This window comes from Zosterops lateralis (assembly GCF_965231275.1).
Source record: "Zosterops lateralis genome assembly, chromosome: 5".
Classification (NCBI taxonomy): domain Eukaryota; kingdom Metazoa; phylum Chordata; class Aves; order Passeriformes; family Zosteropidae; genus Zosterops; species Zosterops lateralis.
The window spans coordinates 28,047,843-28,066,752 of NC_139766.1; the positions used below are offsets into that span (position 1 = coordinate 28,047,843).

General features: G+C 38.1%; 1 protein-coding gene across 1 annotated transcript; it reads right to left on the bottom strand.

The window, feature by feature from the left end:
- Window positions 1–133: 133 nt before the first annotated feature.
- On the bottom strand, window positions 134–17,302 carry AASDH (aminoadipate-semialdehyde dehydrogenase). Its single transcript, XM_083861659.1, has 14 exons — window positions 16,700–17,302; window positions 15,473–15,593; window positions 14,443–14,783; window positions 13,482–13,674; window positions 11,121–11,362; window positions 9,762–9,868; window positions 9,116–9,288; window positions 8,399–8,591; window positions 7,800–7,918; window positions 5,638–6,475; window positions 4,387–4,550; window positions 3,673–3,798; window positions 2,290–2,421; window positions 134–1,246 (listed from the first exon to the last, which is right to left on the bottom strand). The coding sequence occupies exons 1-14, from the start codon at window positions 16,927–16,929 to the stop codon at window positions 848–850; spliced, it is 3,378 nt and encodes a 1,125-aa protein (XP_083717785.1). The 5' UTR covers window positions 16,930–17,302; the 3' UTR covers window positions 134–847.
- Between the last annotated feature and the right edge of the window lie 1,608 nt (window positions 17,303–18,910).

Sequence of the window (18,910 nt, forward strand, 5' to 3'; positions counted from 1 at the left end):
TCTACTACACTTCTTTTAGAACACTCTTAGGAAATGCAAAAGTGCAGAGCACTTTTGCCACTGCAAGTACTTGATTTGCATTACCAAGACCCCTGGTACTTATTTCTAAGATGTTAAAGAACACAAAACCCAATTTACATAACCTTTTATTAATAGTTTTTGTGAAGACAATGTAAACAGCATTCATTCAAATATCTTAAAAAATTATTTGACAGTGGTTGATTTCAGCAGTGCACACTTCATCTTAGAACTCATACCATTCCTGTCACTGAAATTTAATAAATATCTATAGTGTTATTTCCACTTTAGAATACAACAGGCAACTCCTACTGACTTCAATGGAGCCTAAGGTATAAACTAGATTAATGAAGCCATGCCAGGCCTAGGTCCACAAAAGATGAACTGCTCTGTTTGTACAAACTGTAGTAAACAGGTTGCTTCTTTCAGGGATACGAAATTCAGGCTATGTCTCCAGAAATCAAGTTAAATTCAAAAAAGGACTTGGGTAAGCTTGCCTGGCACAGAAATCTTGACAGACAGACAAACACCAAAGTCTGGTGCAAGGAACAGCGAGGATGGACTTGGAGAAAGCAATACACTCCTCCCTTGGAGGCAAGGCTGCTATCCAAGCTGTGGAATATGGCACATTACACACTTTGTCCCCTCTCTGGCAAGGTGCTGAGCAGCTATCCTCCCTCCATCACTGGACACTGCCTGATGCAAAATCCTACCTGGTAAGCCTGCAAGGAGCAGCTCTTGCCTGCAGCAAAATAGGCAGTGGGGTAGGGAGCACCTGTGAGCTCCTAGTTTACAAATGTAAACAATAAAAATGAAGCAGCCCAACATTTTAGCTGCTGTTTTTTCCTGCTATGTACAGATCTAGACAATAAACATAATCATTTCTACAGCCAACAACAAGCTTTGTTCCCCATACTACGGGTGAGGAGAAAACCTCGCCTGGAAGCTTATCTACTCCTTCTGCTGTTCCGCTCTTGGCATTCAGGATCCACACTTTGCCATCTGTAGATACTGCTGCCAAGAGAATTTTGTTATTTAAGTCATCGCTTTGGAAAACGAATGGTGTTCCATATACACTTGAAGTGGCTTCAAATTTCCACAGTAAATTACCCTCCATGTTACAGCAGTAGATAAAGCAGTCATGAGAGCCAAAAAATATTTCTTGCTTAGTTAAACTTGAGAGGCATGGAGATGAAAACACTGGCCCATTAGTGGAGAACTGCCAAACCTACAGAAAGAACAGAAGCATCCATTATCAAAGGTTTTTTACATTATCAGTTTTACAGCAATTGTAGTTTTTTAATAGACTCATTCTTGATAAAAGAGCATTTCATTTCAAAAGTATACTAGATTTCAGTGAGGACTGGCAAATCCTTGTCAAAATATAAATTAGGTTTTACACAGAGAGTAAGCAATAAATGTCTCATAAAATAGATGTGGAAGAGGGAAGAGTTACTACCTTTGGTGAGGCCCAGGTAATTCCGACTAATTTCGGAAAAGAATATTCTTGGGCTGTTGTACAATTAGTAATGAACATCAGGAATCCTGTTAATATGCCATTCTTTGCCAGAAAGGCAGATATTCCTTTTGTAATACAGATTTCCTCTGGCTATGCTAACAATGTGTAGATCCCTCCTCAAGAGAGTTCAGCAACACTGCTGCAAGCAGAGAGCAGTGCACGGATAGACTTAACACATGTTTTATAATCAGAAAAGGCTTAGGAATTGCCACGTATACTGCAACTCAGGCCAACAAATGAATGGTGTCAATTGTTTTAACACCAGATACAAACTACATTTATCTCTGAGGAACTAAATAATACTCTCATTTAATTTAATGTGAAGGCTGACACATATTTTACTGACACTAAATTATGATTTAGCAGTTTTTTGATAAATGCATAAAAATTCTAAGAAACCTTTACTTCTGAATAACCACCATCTTACAGAAGAGATAACTTAAATATACTTGAAAAGCTCCAAATGAAATAATTTCATTTGCTGGAACTACATTTGACAATTTACTTTGTGCATAAGGTCTGAACTAGAAATTCTCCTATTGCATCACGCAACTTGAGTTTGTGATTTTGCCATGAACTGCATGGACTATCTTAGGCAAACAGTTTTTCTACTTTCTCCTCTGTAACAGAAGGCACTTCTATTTGGTTCACAGGAAGGTATATGCCAATCATTAAGCCTCAGAAAACAGTCTTAATACAGTATCATATTCAGGGATTTGTGATGAACATAAAAAACCCCAAAACACTTTTACCTTTTCTCCAGAATGAGTGTAACAATATAAGTTTCCATCCACACACCCAACATAGACGTAGTTCTCATTGCAGTGAGGAGAGGAGAAGAGCGGTTTTCCAAGCTGGCTTTTCCAAATTTTACTCCCTGTTACCTACAAATGGCAGCATGGAATATCTGATGTTTAACACAACTATAAGAAACAACCTTTCCCCCAGCACAAAACAACCCTTCCATTACTGCCCGACCCAGCCTTTATGTAGTGTGGAAGAAAAAGCCAAACCTGCAAACCAAAACAACAACAAAACCCCTGCCCCAAAACAAAAATTTAATCAAAAACTAATTTTCTTCCTTACTCTAGGCAAAGTAATAATGATAATTAAAAGTGTATTAGCAATAGTTCTAATAAATGCCAGATTCAGTTTTTTATTTTATTCCCAGCTGCTCAGTATGTGACAAGGGCCAATGAAGCAGAGATACCTTGGAATTAAGTCATATTAATACTCCAGGACATGTTGCAATTCACTGTCTATGCATGTCACAATGCATTCCTAGTGTATCCTGCACATTCCCCAGGATTTTGGATTATTCATAAAAATAGGAAGGCACACACTCACTTCTAGGTGGCTTTCTCAACTACCTGTTACTGTGGATTACAGAATAAAATAATAACTTTTCTTAAGCACAGCCCACTCATGCTGCAAAACCATGCACTGGTTTTCTAATGGTAGACTGGTTATTACTGAGGACAGTTGTAGTGGGTGGAAGGTAAAGGTGATTAGGATTGATGCTCTCTGTTGTGTGAGTACAAAAACATAAACAACTGCTTCGAGTCCCTGTTCCTTTTATCAAGCAGGACCATCTGTAAGCCAACAATGCCTCAGAAAACCATGAAATTGCTCCACATCTATCAATGCCATTTCCCCAGTGGAAAGAACAGAACTGCACACTGAGATTAAAAGGACAGCTCTTAAATATGGGGAGGGAAACAGTAAGAGGAATGAAGGGACTTCTTTCTACATTCTCATCTGATTTCTGTATATTTTTTTTTCCAATCCTACTGCCAAAGGAGGAGAGGGCAGGAAATAAATCTATAGACTTGCTCTCATTCACTGGTTTTACTGATGTGGGAATGACAAGAAACTGACTGCAACTTTGGCGTATGGTCAGGATGTGAATTCAAGCAAGTCACTTCAGTTCTCCTTATCAGCAGATAGATTTCTGAAGTATGAGAAGTATTATGGTAACCTTGTATATCATTATAATGCCCCCAAGTGAAAAATATTTCATGGTAACATATGATCATCTTCCCTTTCATTAGAATAGCAATCTTACATTCATAAATACATCTGGTTTCATTTAAACTTGAGACCAGGATGAAAGACATATAAGCAAAGGTACATACCGGGTTAACAGCCAATAACAGGCCTCCTAGTGTAGCAACATAGAGATGATGTGGAAAGGAACTTAGACAAGGAGATGAAAACACAGCTCCACCTTCACAATGTAACTTCCATATACACACCTTTTTCTGAGTACAAGAAAAAAGAATCATAAACAATTTTTCAATTGGAATTAGAGCTCATCATCTTCACAAAGACCTTTGAATGTCAAACATTATCAAGTACTGTGTTTACTCAGCAAATACTAGTTAAGAAGTGAAGACAATCTACATGATATGACAGCAACACGTGCCATTGGCTTTTTCTTCCAGTAAATAAAATAAATTCAGCTAACAAAAAGGCAGTATCTGTCCCTTTCATTTTCCATCTCCCTCCATCTTCTCATTTAGAATGTGAGATTCTTTCCCCACCAGAAAATCACAGTTCTATTTCTAGCTAGGCACTCCATTCTGAAACATCCATGGAGAATTTAGTAACTAAGAAACCTAAGATTTGGTTTCAACCAGGACTAATAACACAAGAACCACAATTGAGAACGCCACTGAAACGGTTTCCTGTCACATAATCCTAGCCCCACTTACAGCAGGCCTAACTATCAGAAGTGTGACTGTGGACTCCTAAAAATACTAACACCAGTTGGAACTTCCTCCGGTGCACTATAGAGTCTAAATTGGATATTTATTGTTCTACATGTAAAAGTTAGTCAGTGTTCTTACATAAATATCCAAGGCATACACATGTTGGTCGTGTGATCCAATGTAGACCAGTCCACTGGAAAGGTCTACAACTGCAGAGCTTTTCACAGTGTCTTCCGTGGCAAAAGTCCAGTGTATTTCTCCATTACTGCTTTGAAGCACATACACTAAGCCATCATAACAACCTGTGTGGAACAAAACATCATGGGGGAAAAAAAAATAATGATTATTTGCATTTATGGTGTGACTTATGCTGCTAGTTGCATCACTGCTGGAAAGAAATAAGATTATTTGTAAGGTAGAGTTTCAAAATATGTTTGAAAGGTCCTCCTATGTTTTTAGCTCAAAGGTTTTGCTGATACTGTCAAAGATGATTGTTCTGTGTGGTTTTTTCTAAGTTACATTTAGAATATACTTATTTCACTACCTTTCCATCATTTTTTTTCAGTAACAATATTAGAAAACAGTGAGTTGCTGAAAATGGAGAATACAAATTTTTCTAATTACCCCTTTGTCTAGGTTTTGTTTCTGAAAACAAAGGTGTTAAAAGAATAAAGTTTGTAAGTTTTCTAATGAAAACCAAACTGTCATCATAGAATTTCATGTTAATGAAATATTCAATTTTATTATCAAGAGTGAACAGCAACCAAAGCACAAACCAAAGATGGCAACTTTAGATTTGCATTAAACAACCTCACCACTTGGACATCTGTGCTAACAAGTGATGTAGATGTACTAGCTAAAAAGATGACACTAAGATATATAATGGCAACTCCACTCAACATAGATATGACAAAACAAAAAAAATACCCAAACATATTTTTACATTTCTGAATAGAAGAATCAAATGAGATAATTAAACTCTGTGAAAAACAGTGTGAGGTACCATGTACTAATTTCTAACTCTATCAACTTAAAAAGACATTTTAAGACTGCATTACCTTTCCATACTTTAAAAAAATTCAAAACCATGTTTATATGCCACACCCTAATCTACCACTGAAAAACTAACTGTAGTCATTGATAATTCCTTATTAATAAACTGAGATATAATAAACCACAAGTGTTTATGTTAGAAAAGCTCCATCACTAGTTAACATGAAACCTAAATTACTTCTTTCTGTTTCTATTTTACAATAAATTAGTTCTGAGGTAGATATGGAAGTTGATGGATGGAGGACAACCAGAGATAAGAAATATGATTCTCCGTCATTCACCTTGTATTTAGCAGAAAAAAAGAATTTAAAATGAAGACTGAAACAAAAGACTTACCAACAACAATGAAATTTCCACACTTGGATACACAGGCAGAAGACTCAATACGATCTCCAAGGGTCTTCTCCCATTTTATTTCTCCCAAATCTAGATCAATTGCCTGCATTGCGTGGGAGTGAGAGCCAATATATACAGATGCAGATACTTCTTCTTTAGCTGGTATTATAACCAGTGGTGATGCATCAACACATTTTCTTGTGTTTGACTTCCACCTCACAAACAGTGCCAACTCAGCCACTGAAGAATGACTACATTCTGCATGGGTTTGCTGAACAGAGGAATAGTCATTTTTATGTGCCTTGTTTTCAACAGTTAAAATTCTGTTTTCCAGTTCAGACCCTTGCACATGGCTTTTCATTACACCTGGAGTCTTGGAATGCAGAAAGGATGGCTGCTGTAGCGGTTCCACTCCTACCCGTACTGTATTTTTGGGCTGTATAGAAGACTTGGTGAAATTCATAGGGAAAAAATGATTTCCTCTGTTCAGTGCAATAAATGGAATCAATCCTGAAGCAATCTCAAGATCTCTTTCAGATGTCAATTTAATATATTTTCCACGGAATTCCTCTCCACTGTTCCCTCTTAATTTTCTTTTCACAACATTGTCAGGATTCATTAATTGCTCTTCATCTGGAAACAGTATTTTAAGAATATGTCTGTAAACCTCTTCAATTGAGTGGCTGAGAATAACTTCAAGGAGTCCAGGCACAGCTTTGCCTACTAACATCTCAATTTCTTCATAAAATCGTAGTGCCTTTAGGGAGTCTCCACCACTATACAGAAATACTGCCTCTTTGGGTATTCCAGTGGAATCACATGGAAGACTGAGGACAGACTAGAGAAAAAAAGAAGGAGAGAGGTGCCAGTCCATAGGTGTTATACCATGTCACACACATAAAACCTCAGGTGGGGTAGAATCCACCTGAAACACCTAGAAGTTGTGCTAAATGTCAACAACTGAGAAAATTCACTACTCAAAAAATAATTGGAAAATGTTAGTGCCAAAAGAGAGACTAATAGAACAAGAACTGGGGGAGAACAAGGAAATAGAGGGATACTAATTCTGTACTACAAAATGTCTTGCTCAAATCCAATTCTGCAGTCTAAGGAATTCAAGGGAATTGCAGTATATATTGATTGGCCATGTTCAATACCATTTATCAATGACAACTTTGCCGATAAAACAGATGCCTTTTGATAAAATCAGTTCAGGTGTTTAATATTAATAATAAAGCTTATATAAACTGTTCCTTTTTACTTCTGAATTATTTAATAACCTACTTACCTGTCTACTTTTGAAGTTATAAGCCCTTCAGTTCATGCAGTTCATGAAAGATATTGCATTTGGCATTGTTACTGCAACAAACAGCAATAACCACATTGTATCTCACTGCACTCCATTGTTATTAAGTCTGGGTGTCAATCCAAACCCTTTGGTTTTGGAAGCCACCTTCTGTTGTCCATAATAGGTCCAGGGCACATCCAATCCCCTGGGCTATCACTTCATAGCCATCAATGTGAAAAGGATTGGCACAGACAAATAAATATACTACATTTACTTGTTCAAGTCCTAGGCCACAGTTAATCCCACTTTCAGGTGAAACTTGTAAGTCCACCTTTGAAAAACAAAGCAATACTGTTTGGTATCGTATTTCAGTACCTTGAAAAATAAGTCTTCAGGACAGGAATTTAGAAACAATCCAAGCAGGTAGTCTGAGAGACAGTTGTGCAACTGTGCCATCTATTTAAAAAAGGACTCTTCAATTTATAATTATCTTGAGAAATAAGAAACTCTACTAATAGTTATTTTTTTAATGAAGTTTCCATGTCCCAGTTCCTTGTTTTCTTTAGTGATTCCTTCTTTTGGCATGTGAAGCGGCATTCAAAAAACTACTGACAGATTACATTGTTTCTATGCTAATAGCTTATACCTCATAGCCTGCAGTTTTATCTGATAGAGAAATATAAATTACTCCCTCTTGGCCACTGCAGAGCAGCTATATTTAAGTATTAGCTGAACAGGAAAGAGCTGTACTGCTTAAATCTATAGGCAGCTAGAATGTTCTGGTTGCATTAGTCATACTTCTTAAAACTGTTTAATTCCTGACATATGTATAATGATCCACTTGCAAAGATAAAAAGGCAGCTCAAAATACTACCTTCCATAAATACTGCAATCTTTCCCACAATTCCTCTTTGTCATTCAGCTTACTGTCACGCCTTCTGGAGTTTAGATGGTTCTGGTAAATCTTGTTCAGTTCAGATATATCAACTTTGCCTTTGTAGAAAATAAAGGAGGATTTTTTTTCATTGCTCTTTTAGTATTAGCACTTTCAAAACTTGCTCTGCCCAAGTAGTCACTATATTCTTGTATGCATTTCCTTATTCGTACTCTATTGCATCTGCACTTTTTTACACAGTTGATCGACTACACAAAATACAGTAGGGTTTTTTGAAAATTTACCCCTCCCACATAATCCCACCTTCAAGGCCTGGTTTTCCTCAGCAGAAGTGAGGGCTCGGGAGCAGCTGAGGTAAGAAATGTGCAGTGCTAAAACTAAATTGAATTTTCCACTACTCTTTGACTCTCTGAGAACATAATAATATATGGCCATTATTTCTCACTAGGCATTACTCATCTAATGTACATATTCTAAGAGCATGAATCAGATGCTGGATTTTGGTCAATAAAAAATAAGTAAAAAAGCAGTGGATACCATTAAAACAAGTGGCAAGGGTTCTGAATGGCTTCATTTACCATGTGATGTTAAAGGCAAAGCTTTAATCACTACAATCTCATCAGGGACTCCATAAGCTGGTAGATGGTTCTGGAGTTCTTTAAGTGATTCTCTCTCTTCAAAATCATCTCTGGGTAAAACAAACAGGATAAGTTTTTCCTGTTGATACCAGGTAACTGCACAAGCTTCCACCTGGCAAAGATCTTCAGCAACCTGTAATTAAAAAACATTAATCTTGCTTTGAAATGCCTTTCATCTATAGAGTAAAAGAAGCAAAAAACAATGAAAAACGTGCACACCCTTAAAAACTGTGTTATAATCCCACATAACATCCTATGAGATATCTTCTTTTTGTAGCTGAAGCTTGTACTTCACATAAAAACAAACTCATAGGTATTTGTAGTATTTGCCAAAATGCCATGAATGAGATATAATCCAGGAGTCTGACATTCAATCTTGTAGAACAATCACTATACTCAGTACTTTTCAGATGTTCATACAGTTCTCAATTCTCCTGGAAGAAACCAAACAATAAAACAGATTCCCAAGAACTCGGAAGAAACTCCTCCCTAAATTATGTGACTAGATTTTTTATAATACACCCTCCAAATTCCTTTGACTCCTAAAAGTCATCTGAAAACAAGCAAATAAAATACCCATTTCTGATGATAACAATGTGTTCCTTATATCTGCCTTTTTATTGTGGCATACTCTACTCTGTGGATGTGAGCACTTACCTGCTGCAGATATTCAATATTAAAACGTTTGCTATGGCGTTTAATCTGATTGTCTTTCCGACCCAAGAAGAACAACTCTGCATTCTTCACTCTTACAAAATCCCCCGTTTCTCTCATCGTACCCAGTGGCACAGTTACTTCATCATCAAGAAAGCAGATTCGTTCTTCACCACCTACACGAAAAAGATTGCAGTCATCTATATTAAATAGCTAACTGTAAATGAAAATTATAAAGGGTGTTTTATCAAATTCTCTTAAACTTTACAGTGCATTATAAGAAATATTGAAATATTATTATCAATGTCTAAACTTCTGCAAGGTACAGTTTTGGCTATGCAGTTAATTCAGTTATTCACAGAAATTCAGTTAATTCACAGAAATTACTTCAGCTGTCAATGTAAAAATACAAGAAGGGAAAAAGAAATCAATATAATGAAGGTATAGTCTGCAGATAAAATGATGGTAATTTCCCGTTCATCATTCCAACAATCTAAAATACTATCAGAAGATTCCCAGCCCAATCAGAATTTAAAATGCTATATTAATCTGTGCATCACAGGAAAATATCAAGTAAAATAATCAATATATTATTAAAACTCAACCAATTAAAACGAGTATCTTAGAAGAATTAGAAACATAAAATAACCTATAAATATTTGTCCCTCGCCTTCGAGAACTGCAGATCCATTGGCATCTCTGACCTCAACTTTTGTTCCAAGGAGTGGTGATCCCAAAGGTATAGGAAAATCTGTTCTAAATATATTAGAGAGAAACAGTATAGAAGTCTTTTTCTTCTGGACACAAAACAACTGTCCCAGAAACCAGGTATCATGTAGTTTTTTAAAGGACTGGCACTAGAGGAAAGGTAGATGCTTCTACAAATGCTTCTTCTTTAAAAACCTATCAACTTATTAAAAATTAAAAACCTCATCAGTGTGCATGGGTGTCACTAATATATACCAGGAAACCCCACAAAATTATAGAAAATAAGGCCTGAATAGACCCCTCTGAGACAACCCCAAGCATTTCAGTTAACTTTTAAATCTCCCAGATTGAAACATCCAGCCAACCAATTTAAGCATGTGTAACTGCTTTCTAACTCATTTTTCCCAAATTTGAGCTTTTACACTATTTTAATAAGTACAGTTAAGAAAAGTTCAGAAAAGGATTTAGAAAATGTTCAGTTCAAAAAAGACTGAAATATAAGAAACTGTCATTTCAATGTCATGTATCTATTATAGACTTCTCTTGAACTAAAGACCAACTCCTTCCTTTCCCATCATTCTCCAGCCTCTTCAAGCAGTTGCAGGACCTCATTTAAGTAAACCTTAAAACTTAAAGCAACTTTAAATAGCTTTGGCATGGGTTCTAGTTCAATTTCTATTTTGAAGTATTACATTTTATGTTTGAACTCAGAGAAAATTAGTTTTACATGAGATCTTAATAACACTTCATGACAATCCACCATCTTTAGTCTTCAAGGGTTTAAGCACCAGGTTAATATATAACATCATTTGTGCAAACCATCCCATTTTGAAGGACACATCTAACTCAAACTGCCTGTATAATTATTATGCCACGGAATAATCACACATTTCAGAGAGAAAATGAAACAGTGAGATAACAGGAAGTACCTTTCATGACTCTATAAAAAAATGCGAAGAAAAAATGCCAAACAACCAAACAGGTCAGAAACTGAGTGAAATATGACAGAATGATAAAAAAGAAAGTACTTCTTGAAGTTTAAGTAAAATTACTGTGAAACCTTGGGTGAGCCACTTTGGACTGATTTCTGTCATCCACACTACTAAAATAGGGGGGGGGGGGGGGGGGCAGTGAGATAGCAGATTAGTCTGTTTCCAGATAAAACCCAAATGCAACTTCTACCAGTATAAACACTCATGAGGATTCAGTAGTCCTGGTAACAAGGGACTGAGGTTCTATTTCTGTGATTTTCATCATTCACATGATTGGCCAAGCCATTGAGAACAGTGAATTTTCCTACCTAAAATCAGCACTAAAAACCTCCTCAGGAATCTTGTAGCAAGTGGCCCAGCTTGACACTTCAGTAATACCATAGAGATTAAAAATACTTGTTTTGTTCTCCTTGTGCTTCCAACTTTTCAAGAGACTCAGTACAGGAAATGGTTCACCACCAAGGGCTAAGACACGAAGTGAAGTATTTGCAGACAACACTCTTGATTTAATAATGTGAGCTCCAAACCTCCTGAGAAGTGTTGGTGTTGCCTGTATGATGCATATTAAAAAAAAAAAAAAAAAAAAAAAAAAAAAAAAAAAAGACCTGTTACATTTTATCAGTGTATGCGTACCGCTCTTCCTGCTTTATCCTATCTGCACAGCTGTATTATGGATGCACTTTAAAACATCTATGTATCAATCATCACAATGGTGTCTTTGTTTCGTATAAGGCCTTTAAGGAGTACTATCAGCATCAGTCTATGCTCCTCTGCCAAGCTTCTTCTTTACCCAGCTGTGTTATGGGCTCCCTTTTGTGTCTCAGCTACTACCTCAAGCGTATACACATTAGTTTTACATTTATTACTTGGAAATAGAAAGTAACACAGTATTCTCTTCAGGTTACTGTTTGAACCGTTTTTTCTCTTATTTCCCGAATGTTTCAGCAAAAATATAACTCATACATCTGACTAATCTGCATATAGAACATTTAAAGACCTTACATAACACTAAAAATTCCTAGGATGTCAGATTCTAGGTTGTCCTTGATTTATGTAAATAGAACAGTTTACAAGAATTAGTTTTTCGCAAAGCTTTCACTAAAATAAATAGAGGGAAAAGATATAAAACCCAAATCCCCCAAACCAGTTTCCTTAAACAACAATTTCTATAAAACAATTGGCGATGTAGAGCCCTTTCACTGAAAGGAAAAAAACAATAAATCATTTTACCAGGCACATTTCACTCTCATTCTTGCCTACTTTTCTAGTAAAAGAACAGGAAAATTATTTGGATTATTTCTTACCAGGTTCTTTTTTTCTAGTAATAGATGAAGACCATATTTTTGCAACTGATAATTTTAACTTTAATGAAATTACAGCAACAAAACAAAAAAAGGGAAAAATTTATACTCTTCCCTCCCTCATAATTATTTTTGGATTTCTCAAGTCTGCTCCAAAAATTCAAGGCAGAGAAGTAATGTCTTTCTATTCTTTAAGAAACATCTTAAAATTACTCATCCATCAATTAAACTGTAAGGAGAACATTTTTGTCAATTATTCAGCTGAGAAGCCCTTCCTTCACTGATTAGAACAGTGATCAAAAAAACCAAACAAACCAAATCAAACTTTTCTTAGAAAGATTTTTCAAAAATCTTCATCCATGAATTCTGCCTTTCTCTATTACTGCTTAACACGCTTAACAAATATATCTTTAAACGTCTCAAAAGACACTTAAAAAATCTTGCTCATAGAGATCAATATCTCAGATTGTTCTTTTTATAAAAGCAACTGAGGAAAACTGATAATGAAACTTGTATATCATAGTATAATCTACACCATTTATAGCAATCCTAACAAAGATAAGAGCAGAGAATAGTTACAAAAGATTTGTAACTAACGGATTTTTTTCTGTTGTGGAATCCTCAGCCAGCTACTCACTAATCTTAAATTTACACCCTACAATCTCAGCTGTCACCATTTTTACAAAAAAAAAAAAAAAAAAAGAGTCTGGAACACAAATCCCACAAGGTGCAGCTGAAGGAACTAAGGGTGTTTAGCCTGGAGAAAGTCTGCAAACCTTTGAACTATTAAAATTGAAATCATATAGGAGATAACCTATTTTAAGACATAAGAGACACATGAAGACTCATATAAGCAGGCAACATGAAAACAATAAGTATTGCTCTGAAATCAGTAATTACCTTGTTCTCATTATTGTAAAAATGAGAAACATTTTACCGCTCTCTATATAGCACTGGTTTAGTTGTACTGTTAGCATAAAAACCAACATTAAAACTTAAAAGTTGTCCATGACGAAAGACTCCAAGATCAAGCCCATTAAAAAGTGCTTAAAGTGTCTGTAACAGTTTACTCTATTACCAGATTCTTCAGAACAAAAGGCTTAATTAACAGATAATTCATTTAATTCTTAATAAGTAAAAGTTTTTTAAAATAATCTTTAGCCCAGTGTTTTCTATCACTAAATGTTTAAGGTTTTGATCAAATGGTAATTTTCTAGACAGCTAACAGTCCACAACAAAAAAGACAGACATTGCCTTTGAGAAAGAACATTCCTGTCCTATTAACATTAGATTCTAGGCTGATGAAAAAGTAGTAGACATTAGCAAAAGTGAGAAGCAAGCCACTGGAGACACTTAGATTTTGCCTACCTGCAACACTGTCACATGGTGCTGGTGAAACAGAGCAGCTGAGAGCTCCACGGGCATCATTTTAATGGTGTTTGGTACAACAAGAATAGAGGCTCCACTTGTCAGAGCCATGAACAACTCAACCACAGATGGGTCAAATGTGAGAGGAGAAGCCAGGAATAGCACATCATCCTGTGTGATCTCAAATATGGATCTAAAATAAGAAAGCTAGGAATTACAAATCTGATGCACACAGTCAAAAAACCCTTCCCAACTAAAAGAATAAAAGCATGAAATAAATGCATTAGCAAAGCTCAGATCTTAAGGGATCCAATTATGGAGACAGGTAATTTGAGCAAGAGCTCCTGGACTGTAACTGCTGATTTCACTAATGATGTGTTTTATGAAGATACCCACCATATTACACACCAATAAAGTTCCCTGAAAGGCATATTTCAACTAACAGATGTTCATTCAAAAAGGATAAATATAAAGAAAGAAAAAGTAAAGAAGAAAGGAAAGACCAGAAAGAAAAAATATTGCATTTTCCTTAATAGATTGTTTTAATATGACATGAAACGGAAAGAAACCTGGGTAGCCTAAAAAATAATTATGACTTAAGAACTACAGAACACAGTAAATATAATTATGAGCAAATGATTAATTTTGTTGTCTATTTCTTTTACGCCACAAGCCAGATGATGGTACCAAACTTAGAGCAACAGTGTACTATCTGAAGCACAGCCCAGCCCTCAAAAATGAAGGCAAAGCATCATTTAAGTATAATACTGATAGAGAAACAAAATGATACGATTCTACTTGGAAATAAAAGCAAAAACCCCACAAAGGTGGATAAGGAGGAAGAAGTGAAGCTGTGTCAGCAAAATGCCTATGCACTCTCCTCTGATGGTATTTAAAAAAAAACTTTAAAAGCATCAAATTTGTAAAAGCATTTGAAAGGAAAAATGAAAACCACACTTACTTAAGATGCTGAATATTAGGCACTATACATTTATGAGGCACTCTGACTATTTTGGGGATCCCTGTAGTTCCTGATGTATGCAAGACATATGCTAAAGTGTCTTTCTGGCCAGCATCCATGTATCCTGCTTCTGATGTTTTTACTTTGGTTTGATCTGGGCAAATGGTAAATCCTGGCTGTGAGTTATCCACAGTTGTGAAAGGTTCACATTTACTTTTCATGTTGCCTACTTCTGAACTGAAATCAGTGTTGCTTGAGCTCATTTGGAAGAGAGTTAAACCAATATGTTCTATGGCAGAGGAATTGTGGTAAATACAGCCAGCATGGGACATCTGGAATTTCTGCAAGAGAAAATGAACAATTCAAACAGTGGAACTCAGGAGGCACTGCTGTTCTACCGCATGCAATGAAATAGAAAACAGCATTTCATACAAACAAGCTGTGATTTTTCATACCTCTACTCTTGGAGGGCACATATCAGAGAGTTATAAGCTCATGTATTTCCATAAATTAAGTACAAGTGAACAGAGACTTCATAAATGCTAAATAAAGAATTATCTGAGCAAATGAAAATAAGAAAGGGAAGTATACAAAAGAATGCTGCAGAAGGCCAAGGAATCTGAATTGTAACTTGTCTATTCCTTTTGCAATGAGTGAGGGTATAAGATTTGGGATGAGTTAGACAAAGAGAAACCCAAGTATTAAATGCAGGAGCTTTTTTAACTACTGCAGATTTCCAGTTCTTAGCACTGACATATAAAGAAACAAGTCTGGAAAAGTCTTCCAGTATCAGTGCCCAACAAGGGTGCCTGAACAACAGTGTAACAGGAAAGATGGCAATTATTTTGAAGAAGAGAGAAACATTTTGTACTTCTGATTTTAAAGATGTTCTTTTATGAATAAGAAAGACTACCTTTTGGCATGAAAAAACAAAAGCACTCTATCTAATCTTATTAAAACAGAATGCAATCTGCATATCTGAACGTCTAAACTGTCCTTTAATGCTTCCTATAGAAGCTTGAACACTTACATTTATTTTGTCATTCTCAACAAGAATATACTGAAGATTGCTTTTCTTCATGAAGTAAGTGGATATAGTTGGTGGTGCATCTGGATCAATAGGTGAATAGGCAGCTGGAACTTGAAGGATTCTAATAAAACACAAACATTTTAAACAATTAAAACAAAAAAGTAAGAAAATCCTCTTAGATTTTGCTAAAATTTCTTTTATACTTTTATTGTTGTCGAAAATGTTTTTCTAGTTGAGCTAGAAAACGTAGTCATAATGTGACTTTTAAAGATCTTGTCGGTAACAAAGTAGGATGAAAATCAGTGTTGCCTTTTGGTCTTTTACAGCAAGGGAAATGATTAAAGCTAGATGAAAACGCCTCACTCCACTGAAATCCTTATACTCCACTGTGGCACCTCTTCTGGTGCCACTGTGTATTTTACATGAGGTGTGAACAACAGGAAAATACCGACACAGGCCATGCCCCCCGGAAGCACAATTGCTGCTGTATTCATCAGCTGAAAAAAACATGTTTGTGATCCTGTGCTTGCCTATTCCATCATAAATGCTATGAATACAAAAGATACCTACATAAAGGATACAAACATTAGAATTCATCAGCAGAAGCAGAATTTTAAAAATTGCTAGATTAACCAGAGCATTGAGATCAAAGCATTTCAACTTCCTACCCATTAGCTAATCAATACCACTTTAGTGTAACTCTGCTCATTACTTCTTTCCGTAATATTTGTAATGGAACATTAAATGGATGTTCATTTAGCTTAAAACATGGAATTTGCATTCAGAGCTTTTTTTTTTTTTTTTTTTTTTTTTTTGCCACAGCAAGACAATACATTAAAAAAACCTGCACAGTCTTTTTCTCAATAGGTGTTTTTGTCAGATCACTTCCAGTTTTAAACAAGCAGAACAAAGATACTAGTAATTAGTTTTTTTGTATTTCTATAAACATGCTAAATTACTTTTAATGAAGGGATGCAGCTCCAGACAGTTTACAGCTTTAAGACTTAAGATTCAGACATATTTTAGCAATGGCTTTTCAAAAGACTGTCATAGGGCAATATGACAATCTTTTTCCCTAAATGATGCAAGACTCCAGCACCTTGACTGCACTGCTATGCTATCCCTACATTTTTGCTGTTATTAAAAATATAAACAAACTGTAAAATTCGCTTTAACAGAGATGACCCTTAAAAAACCAACACAGACTGCAAGCATTCAAACCATTACCCCAAGATCCAAGACGGCAGGTTTATTCCTGGATAGCAGTAAAGGCCTATTTCACATTTGCCTCGGCGGCCACAGTGCTTTTGAAGGAAGGCTGTCAGTTCCACGGCCAGCTCCACCACGGTGCTGTAGGTGTAGAACGCTGGAGGTTTCCCAGTGCAGGCATCAAAGCAAACCGCGGCTCTGTGCGGGTGCAGCCCCGCGGCCTGAGACACCAGCTCCTGCAGCAGCATCGCCTCGGCCCTGGAACAACCACAGAGCACACCCTTAACTCACTGTTAACTCGTCAGTCGGACTACAAAGGGACACAGAGTACTGCAGGGCAGGGCAGGGCAGGGCAGGAAGAAAAAATTCGTTCCACGGCAGAGAATACCCAGCTCTACCACACCTCAGAATGCAAAAGGTGCAAAGCTGGATTCTTGACTTGTACAGAGGTAGTTTAGTCCTCACCGTTACACTTTTATTTTTCAAGCTAGGCATCACTGAATTACTAACTTCATTAACACAGCTTAATTAATAGTAACTCTCAATGGAACTGTAAAATAAGACTCCTTCCTTCACAAGTAGAAACCCCCAACACGTGAATTTTTAGGGCACTGCTCGTGCTGGTGCCCGTTTCTGCCCCGCGAGCCCTCCCGCCAGACCCGGGCCGGTGCCCGGACGGATCCGGGCCATGGCTCCCGCTCTGCTCTTTCAGGTTACCCCGTTTCCCCACGGGCCGGGCCGGGCCGGGCCGGGCAGAGCGCGGCGGCTCCGGCGCTCCTCGGCACCGCCGCCCGCGGCACTTCCGGGTACCCTTCGGCCCCGCCGCTGCCGGGCCGGGGCGGCGCCTCCGATTGGCGGGCCGCGGTAATACCGCGCCCTCATTGGCCAGCGGCCGCAGCGCCGTTTGGGTATCCATTAGCAGCGCCTGCTCCGTCAGAGCTCTGCACCATTGCTTCCGGAGGGAAAGGGAGGGAGGCAGGAACAGCCACTGCGCCAAAGCCTTCCCCGCCGTCCCCGGCAGACGTGGGAAAGGGGCTAAAACAAGTGCAGGTGGCTCGGGCGCAGGGCAGGGTTTCCCCGCTGACGTTTACAGTTCACTCCTCTCCGTCCCCGTGTGCCCGTCCCCCTCCGGCCCGGCAGGTGGCACGGGCCTTCCCGCCGGTGGCAGCGCCGTGGGCGGGCGGGGACGGCACGTCCGGCTGTGGGGCGGGAGTTCCGCCCTTCTCTGTGCCGGGAGCGGGAGGTCCCTGGGCCGTCCCAGGAGCGGCCCCGGCAGCCGTGCCTGCGCTACCCTCTGGAGTGGCCCCGCAGCCGGCCCGTGCCCGGCTCCCGGCCAGAGCTGCGCTCCCCCGCGGACACGATGTAGGGCCGCCAGCGGGGAGCGAGGGTGAAGGAGCGGGAGCCGTGCTGGGAAGGGGGCACCGGGACTGCCCTGGTGCGGCGTGCCTGACTTAATGACATACAGTCATAGAACCATGGAATGTCAAGGATTGGAAGGGACCTTAAAATCCTCTAGTTCCTACACTCTGCTGTGAGCAAGAACACTTTTCACTGGACCAGGTCGCTCAATGGGCCGTGCAGCCTGACTTTGAGCACTTCCCAGGGATGGGGCATCCACATCTTCTCTGGGCAGCTTGTGCCAGTGCCTCACTACCCTCACAGTAAATGATTTGCTTTGGCTCCGAGGCGCGTTCAAGGTGTCCTTATTAAATAAGCCTCTGTGTATGTGCCGGGGATGCCTCACAGGGAGTGAACGAGAGGAGCGGTTCACAACCATTTTTAATGTTTGCATGGGAGAAGTTAGACATAAGCTAACATTCTCTAAGTGATAATTTGGCTCAGTTGCATATTGGTAATACAGCAGAAACGGTTTCACAGTAGAACAGTAATGCAAACAGCGACACCTAAAGCCAGATTTTCTCCTTCAGCTCCAAAAATTACAGTGCTGACAGTAGCAGACAGAATTTCACTTGCATAATGTGGAAGGGGAAAAAGGAAAATTTTTTTGAAAGCAGAATTATGCCAACCAATGCTCAAATCACATTAATTAGTGATAAAGCAATTATTAGTAGACTTCAAAAATAGCATTTTGTTGAAAGCACATTCAAAGAGAATTTGCACAAGTTTCATTTCTAGTCCTGTGGACAATTTCAGACAGATAGACTTGTTATACTGTGCAACTAAATGTTTATCTCACATATTAAAGGACACCTCACATGTATTTGTAAT